The sequence below is a fragment of the Plectropomus leopardus genome, chromosome 5 (assembly GCF_026936395.1).
Source record: "Plectropomus leopardus strain MGB_pleo_1.0 chromosome 5, ASM2693639v1, whole genome shotgun sequence".
NCBI lineage: Eukaryota > Metazoa > Chordata > Actinopteri > Perciformes > Serranidae > Plectropomus > Plectropomus leopardus.
In genome coordinates, this window is record NC_142180.1 from 31698941 (window position 1) to 31717167 (window position 18227).

Genomic DNA, 18227 nt, shown 5'->3' on the forward strand with positions numbered 1-18227 from the left:
ATGACTTTTCAGTTTTGTCTGTATACTATGACTTTTTAATAACACTACACTGCAACTTTTTATGACATACCATAGTATGACATTTTTTGGCACACTGTATTGGTATTTTTATGTCATATTATATACCTTTTTTTGACATATTATACTATGACTTTTTATGGCATACTACACTGACTTTTTTTTTTTTAAATATGGTGGGATGTTTTTCATATCATAATATACTATTCCTTTTTTTTCTCCTGCATATAATGCCTTTTTAATAGACGTTTTTTTAGACACCCTAACTATGACTTTTTTTGGTATGCTATACTATGACTTTTTTTTAACATTTTTTATGGCATACTATACTATGACTTTTTTTCCCCCCCAAACATATTATACTATAACCTTTTACAGCAAACTATACTGTAACTTATTGAACCATTCTTTTTGAAATACTGTACAATGACCTTTAATATTTTTTCTACCTACTTAACTACTTTTTTTTAACCATTGTTTTTTTTTTTACCTACCACAATAGTGTCTTTTTAAGTGTTTTTGAGATACTCTGCAATGACTTTTGTCAACATACATCTTTAACAGTTTTTCCTTACATACTATTCTTTGACTTTTTTAGCTGTTTAATATATTAGCGTTTCTTTTTTTGACATGTTATGACTTTTTTTCATGTTAAAGAATGGTATTTTAACAGTTTTCTCCCCCCATATGTCTATTTAAACAGTTTTTTTTGACATTACTTTTTTTATACTTCAACATGGCTTTTGATTTTTTTTTTTTACACACTGTACTATGACTTTTAACAGGTTATTCGACAAACTATAGTATGCCACTTTTAACAGGTTTTTTTTTACATACTATATACTATGATGTTTTATGGCATACTATACTATGACAAACTGTACTACGACTTCTTTCCACACAGTATCCTATGACTTTTTATGGCATGACACAGGTATTTTTATGTCACATTTTAATATGACTTTTTTCAACATTCTGTGATTTTGTTATGTCATACAATACTATGATTTTTTATTTTTTTTTTACACATCATTGTATGACTTTTAATGCCTTAATATACTATGACTTTCATATGCATATTATGCTAAGACTTAAGTTTCGTCTAAACAAGTTCTGGGGGAACCTGTTGTCACGAGCTGTTTGGGCTTTTTCTCAGAGCACTTTCATTGTGACACTTTGGGTTCCGCCTTCTTCTTGCATAGTAAGTTAGCTCAGCTACTTTCAGCAGGTACATTTACTACCAGAAGACTTCTGCAACAAGCTGTACGGAGCCGTTAGCAACACAGGTAAACTGACTTTTTACGAGTGACGTTATAAAGTAACTTGGTGTTTTGTCTTTAGATTATGAGGTGGACGGTTGCTGACTTTAAAGACACTGAACTACTGAGATAGTTTTCCAGCTAACTCACAGTAAACTTCAGCTAACGCTAGCTGCTCGTCGGTGTACTTTTACCTTCTGCAACACGGAGCTGCAACTATCGACAGCGAATATTAAAATCTGCGGTTAGTTTGTGAGATAGTTGATTTTCGCAAAGGTGACTTTGAAGATTTGGTGCTGCCTCGTCTGTCATTCGCTGCCGTCGGTTTTTGTTGGGGTTATATAATTTAGCCCTGTTTGTTTTTAGCTCGCAGACTTAGCTGCACCGATTAGTCGATAAGGGAGTATTAAAGGAAGTGCACACCTGTAGTTTTTTTCCTCTCGGGTTGACAGAAGTCTGCACAGTAGGTAAGGTCAAAAACAGCAACCCTGTGTTCTTGACAGCAATGCGGAAGTTTCATTTAGGGTACACTGTGGCCTGCACTGTTTTCACTATTGACAGAAATATTACATTATATTACACTGTTGGTTGTTTTATCTATTTTGGACAAAGTATTTAGATATTATACTCAAGTAAAAGTAGCAGTACCGTCGTGCAAAAATACTCTGTAAAATTCGTGCATTCAGAACCGTATTTAAATTAAAGTGCAAAAGTGTTAGCATTAAATATCTTTAACCCTTTGAAACCTGAGCAAAGTGGCTTGATTTCTTTCAGAAACATGGAAAGGTACAATGAGCAACTTAACAAGAAAATACACAAAAATGACCAAGAAAATAATGAAAAAGTCACAAGAAAATTACATGAAATTAGCAAAAAGCATAAAAAAAATAAGAAAAAATATATAAATAGTAGAATAACTATGCATATATATATATATTTCTAATGATTTTGAAGCACATTTTCAGTACATTTTTTCCCAATTTGCCTTAAATAATAAATAAGAAGAAATAAATAAGAAGAAAATAAGAAAATAAATAAACAAACTAATTTGCTCATGTTTCAAGGGTTTACATGCTTGTCAAAGGTGTCTGAACACGGCACAAGGTGTTGATGTCAGTCCAGGAATTAAATGGTTAAAGTAAAAGTGCTCAGTATGTAGAATGGCCCATTTTAGAATCACATATATTATGGATTTGTATTATAATTAGCAATGCATTAATGTGTTAAACACATCAGTGTTGCACCAACATGGTGATGTTGGTGCTAATTTTAATTACATTATATGATGCAGTGTGTTTAAATCTATAAAAATATAGCATAAAGTGTTCTTTGATTAATAATTTGTACAGCATACCTCTGCGAAGTAACCAAAGTTGTCAAAGTAGCTGTGTGTGTTGTGTAAAGTAGCATAAATAACATACAAGTATCTCAAAATTGTCCTTAAGTACAGTACTTGAATAAATGTACTTAGTTACTTTCCACCACTGCTATTTTGGAATCCAGTAACGAGAGGTGTAAGGCTTTAGTTATCTAAAGGTGTGGATGACTACACTGATATTAAGTCTGCATATCAGTAAGTGACTGCAGCCAAACACACGACCTCACTTTAACTTTTACCCAGTTTGCTCACAGTACATGTTGCATATTGCAACATCCTTATAATGCCATATTGATTATGTTTGCAGAGGCTCTGGAGTGGAGCATCAAGTGCCCTCCAGACAAAAGAAAGCATTAGTTGCCCGTTTCGGAGACTACAGTGGAGCCCAGACAGGAGAAGAGAGAAGCTGAGGGGAAAGCATGTCCACTGATGAGGAGCCCACGTACACAGTCAAGCTGGTACAGCTGCTGCTGCTCTCCACCTACTGGGGGATGCAGATTTGGGTCACCTTCATTTCAAGTGGGTATCATGCACACTGAATAAATGTGCATGAAAACACAAGGATGTCATGCTGCATGCTCTCAATAATGACTTAAGTGTGGTCCTGATCAACCGGATCAGTGTGTATTCATTGCATTTTGTGGTGCAGTCACACCTGTGTTTAGATCCATCCACTTATGATTGGATCACTAGGGTGCTTTTTTAAATGCCAAGCCTGAGCAGGACCTCAGTGACGCAACTTTGTATTACCTCTAACCTGTTTTTTCATGGTCGCTCTCATGCAAACATCCAGATCCTGACTAGCTTTTGTTTTAGCTAAGCCTTCAATAATCCAAGATCTATATGTTATCAAACATAGTCATATTCTTAACTAAAATGACTACTTAATGACACACACTAGTCATATATCCTAAAACTGTAATACTTCTTCATTTGATTAGTCTTACTCCAACTATGACGTAAATTGGGTTGAAGAAATAAGTGCTGAAGAGCTCTGCTTCCTGCACAGGCTTTGTGATGGACAACCACCTGAACAGACACACCTACGGGTTCATCCAGAGTCGTCTTGTTCCTTTCTACCTCCACTTGGGTTCGGCTTGTGCCTTCTTTAATCTTACCATCTACGCTGTGTATCATCCCAGCGAACTGCTGGACGACAGAGAAGCCTTTCAGGTGGGATTTTCGTTTCACATAATCGCATTGCTTAAAAGCTATTTTAGAATATTTCTTTAATGTCTGACTCTTCTCTCCCTACCAGATTTTCATCTTTTTCGTGTCGGTGACGGTCGCAGCTGTCAACGCTCAGTGGTTTGGCCAAATGACGTCGGAGATCATGGCAGACATGCACCTTATCGAGCAGGCGTGCGGATTGGGCCAGGACATCGGCCTGTCGTCGAACCGCGAAGCTTACGCCAAGCTGTGTGAGACGGATGTCAAATACAGACACCTGAGCGGTCGTCTGTGGCTGTACAGACTGCTGTCCTCGCTCTGTAACCTCTGCTGCATATGCTGCAACTTCTACAGTCTCTGCTACATGGCTGAAAACCTCGGCACTCTTTAAACTGACACTTTGCAGCTGGACTGTTGAAAAATAGTCGCTCCCCCTTCACCCCCCTTTATAAATCTAAACATCTATTTTTTGTAATAAAGCAGTAAGTTATATATTTAATACAAAAAGTCTTTCTTTCTGCCTTATTAGTTATGAGACAAAGTCAGGTAAGACTTGTTGTTTTTGGGGAATAATGAAAGGATACAGCTTCAGTGTCTAGACTTTGACTTTGACCCTACTTTTGTTTGTTTTGACACAATCAGGGTCAATAAAGCTGCATTTCTCTACTGAGGGTTGTAAATCAGTTCCTGCAGTGAACCTCACCTTTCACCTAGTGTGGCTGAGGCAGGCAGCGGCCTTGATATTTCCTATACAACTACGCTACCTTTCAGGAACCTAAACATGAGGGATGTTTTAGAAACTTGCAGTACCAGAAACTCCATATCAATAAAACTGCTCAAAGCATTGTACCTTTTAAATGTAAGGCACCCATATCAAGATAACTGCTTCAGTCAAGCTCCACCTGTTTGGGTGCAGTTTGAATACTTTGTCCAGTGACACAGGTTTGTCGAGCTTAGCTTTACGTTAACTACAGAGCACCTGTGAAAAAAAGTGACAGGCTGTGCTATCTTTAGCTGCCCTGGCTGCTTGCCACTGCTATGAAAAAGAAGGGTTCAGACACTTTTATTGCAGTATATGATGTATAGTCTACTTCTTTTAGTCCATCCTAAGCACACTTGCAAATGTGGTTTGTTTGTTGGTCTACAGGAATTTGAATGTGTTGGTGTTTGTTATCAGCTCCATTGTATTGCCTTGTAGATAAGAAATAATGTAAAAGCCAAAAGATCTGTTGTTGCACAGCAGGTTGATCTAGTTGTGAGAGAAGAAAGGATGTTACAGTAGACTCGCTGAGATGATGTAAGTCTAAGTGTGTAATAATGAAAATGCGTAGGCACCTGAACGAATCTTCCGTTCCTGTACAAAAACTTTTGCATTACTTTGCAGGCAGTGTTGGGAGTAAGTAGTCAAAGCAATTAAATTACAAAATAAATGTAATTCTATGAAGTTACTAAGAAAAAATGTTATCAAATTACAGTTACTAATCAAAATGTTGGTGATTACAAAATGTTGGTGGTTACATATGAAAACAAATATTTTCAGTAAAAAGTTTATATGTTGACTAAAACATTCATTCTGTTGCTATTTACATCTTTTTGCTGTGCAGGAATGACCTCTTTTGGCATGTTTTTGGGTCAGTAAAGCCGTTGAAACTTGAATGCAACATTTATGCACTTATGTTTTTACATCTTTTCAGCTTTCACCTTTCTTAAAAAAAAAATCCAATAAGTTGCATTACTTTGATTACATAATTAAAATAGTTATGTAACTTATTATATTTTTAGCAGGGTAACTAGTAATCTCTAACCTGTTATATTTCAAAAGTAATCTTCCCAACACTGTTTGCAAGTACTAGTTCAGAAAGAAAACCTTTCATGGGGCTCCGTATTTGACAACCTGAATGATGTCTCTGTGCTTGGCGCCTTCACTAATCATCCCAGTATGACCTCCATGATCGCCTCACCGTGTGCCTCGAGTGAACATTATGTCACATCAGTGTAACTTAGGGAAGGAATTTTAAAAATCTGCAAAGCTGTGAGGTCTGTAGAATTCCTCAAATATCAGTCTAGTCTGCTTTGTTATCCGACACCACGTGCTCTGTATGTTCAAACATCATGGAGCTGTGTGAAAATTATGCAGCCGTGACTGGAATTAAAGCCAAATCATTTTTGAGTTGTATTCGTACTGGAGTTTTGTTTAGTGCGGTACACTTCTCAGGTGTCAGAGCTGTTGGTTTAGTCATAGTTTGTTTTGTGTACAGAGGATCAGTGGTCAAATCACGTGAACAAACCTCTCTGTGCTCCTTTTTGTAACTTAGGTGATCTATCAATGTGTTTCTGCTTATCCAGTTTCTCTAGTTTGTGTTTGTGTTGGCCTCAAACACACATCAGTTAAACCTAAGCAAAACATGCCCTCAACATAAACAGTTCTTAAGTAATCAGAGCACTGATTCCTAAACCTCAATTTTCAGTTTTTATTTTCCTTTTGTTTATTTTTTCAGACTAGACTGATAAGGTGCTTATTATGTGCCCACAACTTGCAAAAACAATGCAATATATCCTATTTTTAAAGTGTACATATCCTTTTTTTTTTTAGTTCGGCCTCTTTAAATTAATATAATATCTCAATGCAAATCATGCGACAGTTTTGTATATAAATGCAAATGCTGTCTTTGTTTAATTTTTACTATTTTACACTAATTTGTGTATATTTATGCCAGTATCTTTATGTATGAGATCATGGGTTATAACTGTTTTTGTGGATTGTGTAATACTGAATGTGAGTCACCTGAAGATCAGTGAGGTCAGAGGTCATAGACTGTTAGTAATGGTAGTGGGTTTGTATCAAAAATGTTCGATATGTATGGTCTGTTTTTTTGTATTAAAACATGTTCTCTGTTTTGTGCTTGAAATTCTCCCCATATTATTGAGATTTGTAAAATTTGCCTTTTAAGTCTGTCAACAATTTTAATATCATTAATCACTGCAAACATTTTAACCAATTTAATTTATCCATCTTTTAATTTCTTTTTGTTTAAAATGATCCAAGCTGGTGGTTCTGCATTAAAGTCCACATTCTGATGTTACAAAGCTTTAAACTTGCCAGAAAAATAAATCTTTTTTTACTTTATACCTGCACTTATTTGTTTGCATGATGTAGATTAACCTACCTCTGCATACTTGGTGTGTTGACGTAGAGGATCAGGGTCACAGCACTTTACTCACATGAAAAAAAAAAGAAAAAAGAAGTAATTAGTTCATATAGTGTGATTTTGAAGTTGGCTGTACAAGGAAATAAAAAAAAATCTACTTACCCATGTGTAAGACTCTGTGACTCCCTAGTGGTAGTGAGACAGCATTAAAAAAAAACATTTTCACAGGGACAGAGTGCTGTGATCCTCAAATTAATTTCACACATCTGTCAAATGAGTGTGGAGGATATTTGTAAAACCTTTTTCCAAAACTTGAATGTAGTCTGGGTTTACAACACTAAAGCCTGAGTGACTCGCAATAGAAATCAGTCCTGTGGGTTCAATGTGATGTTTCATTCTGCCAGAGGGGGGAACTATTTCTCTACTGCAGTTTATCATGAGTTACAAATACAAACAGAGCCATTTACACAACTGTGTTGAATGATCCAAGATTGGCCGATATTAGATGGTCTAAAAAAAAAAAAAAAAATTATAAAAGATGAATAAAGTCTGTCAGTTGAATGAGATTAAAATTTGATATCTCAGGACATTGGAGTAAATAGATTAACCTACAGATCTTGGATAAGTCATTTTATACTCACAACCTAAACAAAGAAGGAAAAGGAATACGTTGTGTCCACAAGGTGTTTTTTTTAATGTAAAAATACATTGTGTTTTGGCTACAAATCCATGGTTACTGTGTTTGAGATGAGATCAGCATCAACAATTCACAAGCCACTCCACCTACAAAATGAATATTAGTCTAAAAAAAGTAATAAATATAAAATTTACATAAAAATGTAAAAAAAAAAAAAAAAGAAAACTGTCAACGCTTGTACCTGACTATTAAAGGTTTAGAAAACCACGTTCTCTTGTAATACTTAAAAAAACCTGAAACGTACATTTCAGAGGAATACAATAATCTCAGTCCCAACAATGAATGTAACAGGTGAGGCAATTCAGTTTCACCCTGTTACAGGTGCTACCTCAGTTAAAAGTGCGATAACGTTGTGTCAAGAAAATAAAAAGAACAAATGGATCCCCTTGTACAAAAAACAAACCATAAGCACTGTTTGTTAAAGGCCCAGTGTGTAGGATTTAGGGGGATAAACTGGCAGAAACTGAATATATAATAAGTGTATTTTCTTTAGTGTATTATCACCTTTAAAAAAAGAACTGTTGTGTTTTTGTTACGTTAGAATGAGCTGCTTATATCTATAAGAGGCGAGTAGCCCAGAACAAAAAACCAAACACTGGCTCTAGATAGGGTCATTCACAACTTCGCATTGGTCACCATAGTTAGAAGCTCCTCTACACCGAGCACTGTTGGAGATGCTCTGATTTGTAACACAAAACTGCTTTATTCAGAGGTTTTACTAGTTTAAAGTCCTGTTTCTTTTAAAGAGGATGAGACCTCTGCAGATAATTCAGATTGTGTTTTTGTGATTGCTTTATTTAGTGTTTTTGCCGGTTTAAATCACCTGAGGCCAGATGCAGAAACCTCTAGATTCATGGCTAAACTGTGTATATACAGAAAGGCAGAAATGTGCATGAAAATTCTTTTTGTCAAACACCTGATTTTGTTTTATAAATCTTGAACACTGTGACACCAGGTCCTCAGGCAAAAGCCTCATTTCCTCACCCACAGTTTGCCATAAATGGATGTGGAAACGCTCTGAAACATCTGTTTGTATATCCATACTCGTGTCCCTCTACCACTTATTAGACTAAAATCTTAATCATCACTATCATTAAATGTCAGAGGGATGATTCATGATTCACTCGTCGCACTTATGCAGAAACTGACTTGACAAAGAGCTCTACAGGATAAAAGTGAACTATAAGTTATAAGTTATAGCCGTTTGCTATCCTTATCGCTACATGCTGCATAATTTCCCTAAATCTTACACACTTGACCTTTAATTCTGCATAGAGAGGACCAGTCACAACAAACATTCTGTAATACTGAGGGAGCAAAATGTAAACCGTAATCTTTATCTCCCAAAAGAAGGCAGAACATTTATTTAAAGCCACAATCCTTGATGGGAACTAACAGCCCACTGCCCATCCACTTTGGTTGTTAGAAGGATGAGGTTAGATCACCGTCATTACCGTTCGTCCGTAATAAGATTATAACAGTGTATGCGCAAAAATGAAAAGAAATGTACTAAAGACTGAAACAACAGATAATTACAGTGTCAGTGCATCTCACTGTGCTTAGAAGGCATCTAAAGTTACATTCCTTGTAAACAGCAAAATAGAAAAGGCAATAAAAGTAAGGATTGTGCCTTTAAAATAACCATTACTTAATAGTCCCACAATTCGTCAGTACACACCCATGCTTAAATAACTGATGATTCCAGCTGTTCACCCCCGTATTCAGGAAACATTACGTCACCCCAACGTTTTAACGTTTAGTTTGTCTAAGTGTCAGAAAATGTTGTAACATAAATAATATTGGTTCCATGTTTCCCTTCTTTCAATGCTCACATGTACAGTATCAAAATACAAATATTTAAAAAGAAAACACCATCTAAAAAAAAACAACCCACAATCCCTCTGGAGGGTTTGTAACCATGGCAGCAGCAGGAGAGTCATGGTGATGGTGTGGCTCGGTTTCCACACAAACACACAAAGACGTTTCCCCAGCACTGTTCCCATCATCCCACACTTCTGCTAAAATGCTCCATAAATTAAAGTCGTACTAAAAATAGAGTTTTCTCGTTCATCAGCATAAAAATAATAAACTCCAGTGTCTCTGTCATACAACCACCTTGCCTTTGATGTCCAGCTTGGTGTTTTCACTTGCTTTGTTGGACTGCTCCTCTGTCAAAGTGATGTAGGAGTACACAAGGCTGCCTGCAATACTGCAACAACACAGACAGAAACCATGTGTAAGTAAATAAACACTTCACACACCAAAATGAAGCAAAATACATATTAATGTTGGCATTTAATTCTAACCTTCTGTGGGCCTGCAGGATAAGTTTAAAAAAATCATATTGCACTTATTTGGACATATATTGAAATTGCAATATGACCCCCAATTTTGCATTTTTTTTGTTGAAGTCTGTTGCAAATATCTGGAGTTCCCTTTCATCTGGAGTATGATTTGTAGGGCAGGGCATCTCCTTAGCCACAACAATTCTTAATTCATAAAGGTATGTGGAGACATGATATACCTATATCAAAACAACTGCAGCTCCTGGACTAGAGACAAAACTAGACATCTGCATCTCCTAGTGGCTCTGTGTTTGGACTTCAAAAAATGTAGCCAATGACTTAAGATAATCATCGGTCATTTCCGATAAGTGGACAACCCCCTCTATCCACTGAGCCAAAGCCGCCTCATAGAAAAATCACAATCTCAATCAGGATGACTGAAATGAAATGCTTGTGTTTGTACAAAAAACTGTATGAGGCATGTGAAACTGCCCATGCTCGTCTGGTGCATCCAATTTTTCTCAGTGGCCACTAACGTATTGCAGCAAAAAATCCCCTGCAGCTCAATAACCATTTTCCTTGTAGAATATTACACAAGAGATGTCTGTAAAACTGTGGACAGGACACACCTCAAACTGCAAACAGGGTCAGTTATAATCTTTCATGAATTTCTGACCCATAGAGGTTTTATATTTGGGAAAACTTTCCTCAAGCACAGAAAAGCGATTTAGAAATCTGATATCACAATGTATAATCTACAGCAGGAAATTGCAGGAACTTGCAGGAGAAACACTACTGTGCAAGGGCCACATATGACCAAAGTTAATCTGTTGGCTAGAAACTTTTTTTGATGTACGCATCAGGTGAGCAATTCCATTGAACTGAACAGGTGCCATTTTGGCATCCAGTATCTTATTATGCATATATGGGGAAAACCTGCAAGAGGGCTGTATTTTCAAATTCAAATTCGGGTGTGTTTTTTTTTTATAACCTTTCCCAGAAAACGGCCCCAGCTCTAATCTAAGAGAGGCCACAAAATCTGATAGTTGGAGGAAAAATGGGACTTGAAAATCAAGTTGTCATGTGTGACAATCAGCATAAAGTAGAACATGTTGCAGCACGTCATCAGTCATAAAATTAATCACTTTTCCCAACAAGATCAAGCATGCACATATAAATTCCTTAAGTATTCCTATTAGTATCAGTTATATCTGCGTCAGCACTGACCTATCCCTTTGCTGAGCAGAGACAAAACTAATCTCGGATTTCACAGTTTAGAGAGGACCAGTCTGACTCAATAGCAGGGGACCCTCCTTTACTAAGTTGCTGCTTACAACCAGAAATAAGCATAAGCCTCATGCTAATAAGCTACATGCATACGAAGCTGTTTTGAAAATAGTTCTTCAGTAGCCATTTTCACAGGAAACCATGCAATAGTTGTTGAGACATTTCAGTCCATGCATAAAGCTGTACCGCTAATGTGTGTAAAAACAGCACAATACCACAAAATTGTTTTTACAACTCCCTCTCATGTTTATATGTAACTGACAATCTACTGTGTGATGGAAAATGTATGTGCTGAATAAGAGACAGGTGAGGGTTTGTGTGTTGTGTATAAATTCTGCATAAAGTAAACTGTATAAAGTAAAATTGGTGAGCTTGCTCTGTTCATCTATGAAGTCATTTCAGAATGTACTAGAAAAGAAACTTTTTCATACCTGATATTCAAACCTATGAAGTTTGTCCAAGAGAAAATGTAGTCTCCACTGAACACCATCCCAATGTATGTCACCAGGACATTCTGCAAAATGGAAAAAATATCAGTTAAGCTATTTAGAGCAACATTATGCAACCTTTTTACCTTAAAATAACACCTATGACATTGTTTAAGTGGTACACTGATGTGTAAGAGGGAGAATGACGCCTATGCTATTCACACTCTGCACCCCACACAACTGCTCTTGCACAATGTAACTTGGGTGAGCAGGTTGGATCTCCTGGAAGAATGCTAATGTTTTGTATAAGACCAATCAGCTAGTCTAAAAACATTCAAAAACAGGGTTCAGCACAATTTATTCTGTATGAAAAAAATGTTGTGTTTAGAAGCCATTTGAGATCAATAATAACATTCTACTATAACCAAATCAAATTTTAAATGCAGCTAACATGTGCTTTGCACATTATCCTTCAAAACATGACAACTCAGTAAAAGTTCACAAATAACAAAAACAATATTCTTAGTTTGCAACATGCAGGTACAATTTGTATTTACAACAGATGGTGTATCACTCTGAAACTGTGAGGACGCCAAATTGCAAACACAACAATCCCTGCATAATGTTGCTTTAAAGGGTGTAGGATTAAATAGCATCTAGCAGTGAGAACTGAAGCTTCTCCTGTGTGCCGAATGTGAAGCAAAACTATGATGGCCGATGCCAAAAAAACACCAATCTAGAGCCTGTCTTTGACTCTTCCATTCAGGTCTACTGTAAAAACAATAGGGACTTTGTGCCAGAGAACCCACTCTGTATGCAGAAATAAACATGTTATGCTAAGGTTTCTTATTTTCAGGTGATTATAAACTAATGAAAATATAGCTATGGATATCATATACAATTTATTCCGATTGATGCCCCTAAATTCTACACAATACACCTTTGATTCTTTAAGCACATTTAACTTTCACTTCATACAAATTTGTGGTTTACCTTGATGCAGCCCACAATTGTGGTTGTTAATGCAGAGTTGTATTGCGTACAAAGCACAGTGGAATACATCAGAACAAACCTGCAGAACCAACAAGTTATCATATTACACATGACTCAGTTGTTGAAGCAATGAGTCTGATTTCACAATGTTGATGCAACATGGCACACAGACATGACAAAGGGGCTTTGTGAGCTTCACACTCAGTCAAGCTATGGCTCTTGAGCCACTGGTATACTAACGACACCACAAATATGTGTTACAATCCAGATGTTGGCAAAAAAAAAAAGCACAATCTTTGTGCATGCATGCGCGTCATTCATAAGCTTTGGCTTGTATGCTTACCCCATGATGCAAGAGAGGATGAACTGGGCGAGGAAAACTATATCCGACCAACCTTCATATTCCACTGCCTGCAAGAGAAGCACAGCATAAGACACTACTGAACTCTACAAGTCTACGCACACACGTAAAAAGCATATAAATTAACAAGAGTAAAGCTAGAGATGTGGGGTATTGTGTATTCAAAATCATTAGTGTTCAAAATATTCAGCTTAGTCAATCATTTTGGACATTCCTTATGGTTGTGCCAGGTCTGGCATTCAGTGGAAGTAAGGAAATAAAGATTAGCTGAGTACTGCAGAGGTTTGGTAAGTGGATGGCAAGATACAACTTGCACTTACAAATCCAACACTGAGCTTCCAATAGCTTAAAAAAAAGTAGTAGTCTGTATCTTTACTGAGTTTTTTCAGTCAAAGGGGCAGTAGGCTGTGCTGTAATAACTCCACTAGGTGCATAATAGCAGCTTTGTGCCTTTCTGGCTGCTGGGCCCCAGCTGGGCAAACCAGAAGGTCTCTGCCAACACTGACCAACTAACAGACAGCCCATATTTACGGCACACAGACACACACACACACACGCATGCACGCACACGTGCACGCACGCACACACGCACGCTTTAACATATGTGCACTCCCTTCAGTTTGGGATTAAACCTTACAATAACTGATCAGTACCAACTCCATAAATTATTTACAAAAGACGTAGTGTTCAAACATTTCAAAAACCTCATAAATAAATCTTTCATGAATACATTTGCTTGAAGGTTTGAATGAAGATAATCAGAAATAGAGTTTATAGAGACATAGGATCAGACAACAGAAAAGTCAAATCACTTGCCTTCTGCATATCTCCAGTCACATGAGCCAACAGTACAGTCGGGATTATCATAAATAATGCATTATAATACAGCAATCCATATTTCCCCAACTCCTGTGAGAAAGAGCACAGTAACAGATGGGGCAACATCAACATGAAAAATAAGCAGAACAGAGAGGGTTATTCACAACTCTTTCAGTGCATTCCTCACTAACTAGCATACAGATGTCATGCACGGCCAGCCCACTGCACTACCTAGAACCTCTTGTTTGCATTAGTCTGATTCAGTTTCACACGGCTCCATCTTTCACTCCCTCATAATATCACTCACACACACCTCTCTGTCTAGTGCCATAGCAGATGGCGCACTACAGACATCACAGACTAAATCTGGATCCAGTTCAGCGTCTGCTGTAATGTGAGAGCTGAGCATGTGACGTGAAAAAAACGACTAAAACAAGCTACAAGCCATATCTGACCAGAGCAGGTTTTAGAACACACTAAATTACATTTCCTCTACAAATACAAGTTTAACCCTTTGAAACCTGGGAAAATTGGCCAAATCTCTAATGAGCAACTAAACAAGAAATGTCCCAAATATTAGCATGAAATTAGTAAAAAGTACAAGAAATCCCTCAAAAAACCCTAAAAAATAGGGGGAAAAAAGCCAAAAACAAACCAAAAAAGACAGAGAGACAACCAATGGGTAGGTAAAAAAATAAATAAATAAACAAATCAAAAACAAGAAAATGAGCTGAAGGTGCTTAAAGTTTGCAATATTTCTGTTAAATAATTTTAAATATAATTCTGATAAATATAAATACAATTTTCTGGACATTTTCCCTGACTTTAAAAAAGAAAAAATTCTAAATCTACCAATTTCTTGCAATTTGTTCAATATGTCTAGCCAAGTTGCTCATTGCCTTTTTCAAACCAATAAGCTCATTTAGTTCAAAGGTTTAAATACTTGTGAAAGGCATCTGAGCATAGTACAAGAAAAGTGATTTCAATCCAGGCTCCATGAGGTTAAACAGTGATAATCAACTCAGAGTGGAATAAAAAGGACCAAGTCATGGTGTTTAAGTACAGTGAGTCCCTTTAAGCCACACCGTGAGAGACAGTTTGGGTTCTCTATATTCACCAACATCAGCTCATGGCCAAAAACAGCTCCAGCCCAACAATGGCTACTATTCATAAAGATGGCGCTGCCCCATACCTTTGCATCTAATTTTTGTTTCACATAGGCTCCGTTGGCTGCAGTGAGCACGTCGTTCAGGAGAATGAACACGTAGCCTTGCAGGTCAAAGGACAAGTCAGCACTATGAACAGAGAAAATGAAAGAAAGTGTTTAGGAAGTAGATAAGTGTTCTGTCACTAACGACTAAGCTTTGGGCTCCTTTAACTACAGATATACAACATGCATCTAATGACCCTAGAGACAATATCATTTAAGTGCGGACATATATCAGGACAGGCCAACCCTTTGTAGTTAAGGTAATTTTGGTTTGGTTAACAGCGGGGGACACCTGGATGTCGTAGAAACTTACCTTGCGGCTATAAACGCCCCGAGGATCATTGTAAATACTGTCAGCTGCACTGACCTGGAGAATTTCTTCCTGCCAAAGGTCAAAGACAGTGGAGCAATGAAATTCTACCTGGCTGCTTTGAGCTGTGCATAAAAGGCAGCAATATAGTACAGAGGGGATGGCTTTGTGTCTCACTGAGTAGAAGGACAAATAAATGACTGAAAAAGTGGGTTATCTGTCACGTGCAATCTTACTTGAGCAGAAATCCCTCGGCCAGCATTGTGAATAAAATGGAAAACCTCCTGAGGACAGTAAACATCGGCAGACTGGGGGAAGAGGACATGAATTGCTTTAAATTGGCCAAACATCAACAGCCATGCCCAGTGAGCTCATCATGGCACTAAATGAACTTTCACAGTCATTCGGCCAAGATAGTTTAGAGATGAGGACTTACTTTAGCCTCTTGGTTCCAAACAGACCAGTGATTTGATTTCCCACATAAAGGAGAGGTAGAGGAAACGTCTGTAAAAGCAGTAAAACATAAATGCCATCAGCCATTAGTTCAAGGTCCACACATATGAGAAGTGAGCAAATACACAATATATTTCACACAATGTAAAACAGCATGTGGGCTTAGAACACAATAAAATATAACATGTTGCAAGAATAAAATGCAATTCCTTAACTTACTAAATAAATAGCACTGCAACCAAAAGAGTACATATTATTGCTTCAAGATCACTAACACAAACTCTGCAAAGACATAACATGTTACTAGGCCAAAAAATGTCAAGAACAGGGGCAAGAAAATAGTTGCACTAAAAACAACCTTCAAAGCACTTCAAAGTAAAAGCTCTGTGCCATAAATTCACAAAATAAAGTAACTTGACATGTCAGCAAGTCACTTGCAGCCCATTCAGAATGGACCTGCAATCCACTTTTGAACTGCGACCCACCAGTTGGGGACCACTGCTTTAAGCGTCATTATTACTGATAATAATAATAATTCTGCAATACCCTGATACTGGGATACTTTCTCAGATGGTTGTCACGCTGTGAAAGTCTCATATCATTGCAACCCTAATGGATAGGTGGTCTCACCTTGCGAGGTATGCTCTCATCACAGTCCGGGAAGCTGATCACCCTCGCAGCCTTGCCCACCCACAGCACAACCACTGTGGCCAACATCTGCACACACATTTAACAAAAAATTACTTAACTCTGCCTGCTCTTAGGGGGTGATGTGTGTTTGGAGAATTATTGCAGAAAGAGGGGAAAGCAGTCAACTTACTTGTCCAATTCCAACACATATTGAAGACGGGAACCTGGAAGAGTGGAGTTCCCATTAGTCCCAGTAAATCAGAATCGACTAAGATAAGCAAAGTAACACATGCAAGGAATATGACTCTGGCAGGGTGTCTACAGGTATCAGACACTTAAATGTAATGCTTTTGAAGACTCTTTTCAGCATCATTTTTACCAAATTTAAGACAGATTGTTGGACAAATTATTTGTTCTTATCCAAGCATTGCAGGTAAGTAGTATGTGGTCTCATGCATAGGTAGATCTTATGTTGGGATATGGTTATTTCATTGAGTTAAATCAATCCACATTTTGTCAATATAAAAGTGCAAGTATAAAGTAAAAAGACAGTATTAGTATCAGTGGTAAGATGTAAATACTTAAGAAAGCAGTTTCAAAATCATTTTAACCAAATTTAAGACTGATTTTTTTTATCTTCTTCTTATTCAGCCGTTGCATTTAAGTAGTATGTATGTAATTTCATGTCATGATATTGCTATTAGAGTGAGTTAAGTTAATCTACATTTAGACAAAAAGTAAGTGCAAGTAGGTAGGTAGGTAGGTATGGTAGGTATATACATTTGTAACATCAGAAATGTGGACTTTAGTGAAGAGGAGCTAAATTCTTTCTACCAAAAGAATAGACAATGAAATTAAACAGATTTTTTGTGTCACTTACGACCTCACAAATTCATATTTAAAGCGATATAAGGACTTTTAAGGCCCAAAATTCCTGTTAATAAACTTGAATGTAAGACATTGCAAGACTTTTCAAGGACCCGCAGACACTGTCCAGTTTTATGTTACTCTCAACGTGCATACACACAACAGAAATGCAGCAAAAAAACAGGGACCACAAAGCTGAACAAACATAAACATTTGCCGGGTATGAAAGAAATTATTAACATAGTGAAGTTTGTAAACAGTAGGACAATTGTGCAGTATAGCGTGATTTGCTCATGTAACAGGTTGCTTGTATGCAAGAGCTAGGTGGATATGACAGTATGTTTGGATCGTGTTTGATTTATATTTACATTTTTACAGAGTACATCTTTAACAATTGAGACATTTAAATTACTTGTACCTGGAACATTACAGTTTAAGTTACAGGGTGAGCAAGCTGTACGTGAGCTAACCTCGTACTTAACAATGCTAGGCTAAAATATAGCTTCCTAAAAATGCAGCTAATTTCCTATTTCTGCCTTTACAACCCCGCTAGCCAAAAAGTTGCCGTTAGCTTATGAGCTCAACCGCTATGTAGCCGACCCAACTTCCAGAGGCTATGTAAGCTAACGTGTAGCTTCGTAACTAACGTTAGAGCCGTTTGTAGCCGTTAGCAGAGCCGTTTACCTGTAGTTGGTGAGGACACTTTTGTTCACAACGACGATGAGAAACGAGCTCAGACCGTAAAACCCAGCGGCAAACAGCTTCACGAACAGTGTCAGAGGTTTGTCCGCCATCCCCGACAAGTTCTCATTCCCCTCTGAGCGTCGGCTCCGTCCCTGCCATCGCTTCACTGGCGGCGCGCGCAAACACATACACGCGTGCGCGCGCACACACAACACGGGGGCGTCGACGT

The 18227-nt window shown here is 37.4% G+C and overlaps 2 protein-coding genes across 3 annotated transcripts; one reads left to right on the plus strand and one right to left on the minus strand.

The window, feature by feature from the left end:
• Positions 1 to 1143: 1143 nt before the first annotated feature.
• LOC121939767 (transmembrane protein 205) lies at positions 1144 to 6952 on the plus strand. Of its 2 annotated transcripts, none has more exons than XM_042482726.2 (4): positions 1144 to 1304; positions 2963 to 3174; positions 3665 to 3828; positions 3914 to 6952. In XM_042482726.2, exons 2-4 carry the CDS (start codon positions 3075 to 3077, stop codon positions 4214 to 4216), a joined length of 567 nt encoding a protein of 188 aa, XP_042338660.1. In that variant the 5' UTR covers positions 1144 to 1304; positions 2963 to 3074; the 3' UTR covers positions 4217 to 6952. The 2 variants fall into 2 exon arrangements, with proteins under 2 accessions (XP_042338660.1, XP_087934084.1); XM_088077958.1 differs by lacking the exon at positions 1144 to 1304 and adding an exon at positions 1350 to 1744.
• Positions 6953 to 7644: 692 nt separating this feature from the next.
• On the minus strand, positions 7645 to 18199 carry LOC121941102 (solute carrier family 35 member D2-like protein). Its single transcript, XM_088077957.1, has 12 exons — positions 17999 to 18199; positions 16638 to 16671; positions 16448 to 16534; positions 15801 to 15868; positions 15601 to 15672; positions 15368 to 15436; positions 15037 to 15139; positions 13838 to 13934; positions 13008 to 13071; positions 12665 to 12743; positions 11675 to 11757; positions 7645 to 9880 (listed from the first exon to the last, which is right to left on the minus strand). Exons 1-12 carry the CDS (start codon positions 18184 to 18186, stop codon positions 9775 to 9777), a joined length of 1050 nt encoding a protein of 349 aa, XP_087934083.1. The 5' UTR covers positions 18187 to 18199; the 3' UTR covers positions 7645 to 9774.
• Positions 18200 to 18227: the final 28 nt, after the last annotated feature.

Bases quoted from the DNA above. Each gene is read 5' to 3' on its own strand.
- LOC121939767 (XM_042482726.2), top strand. From the start codon at position 3,075: ATGTCCACTGATGAGGAGCCCACGTACACAGTCAAGCTGGTACAGCTG. The intron at 3,175-3,664 runs GTGGGTATCATG...CTTCCTGCACAG, and splicing joins TTGGGTCACCTTCATTTCAA to GCTTTGTGATGGACAACCAC. The intron at 3,829-3,913 runs GTGGGATTTTCG...TCTCCCTACCAG, and splicing joins ACGACAGAGAAGCCTTTCAG to ATTTTCATCTTTTTCGTGTC.
- LOC121941102 (XM_088077957.1), bottom strand. From the start codon at position 18,186: ATGTGTTTGCGCGCGCCGCCAGTGAAGCGATGGCAGGGACGGAGCCGA. The intron at 12,744-13,007 runs GTAAGCATACAA...TTGGTTCTGCAG, and splicing joins ATCCTCTCTTGCATCATGGG to GTTTGTTCTGATGTATTCCA. The intron at 9,881-11,674 runs GTATGAAAAAGT...GTGTTGTTGCAG, and splicing joins TTCATAGGTTTGAATATCAG to TATTGCAGGCAGCCTTGTGT.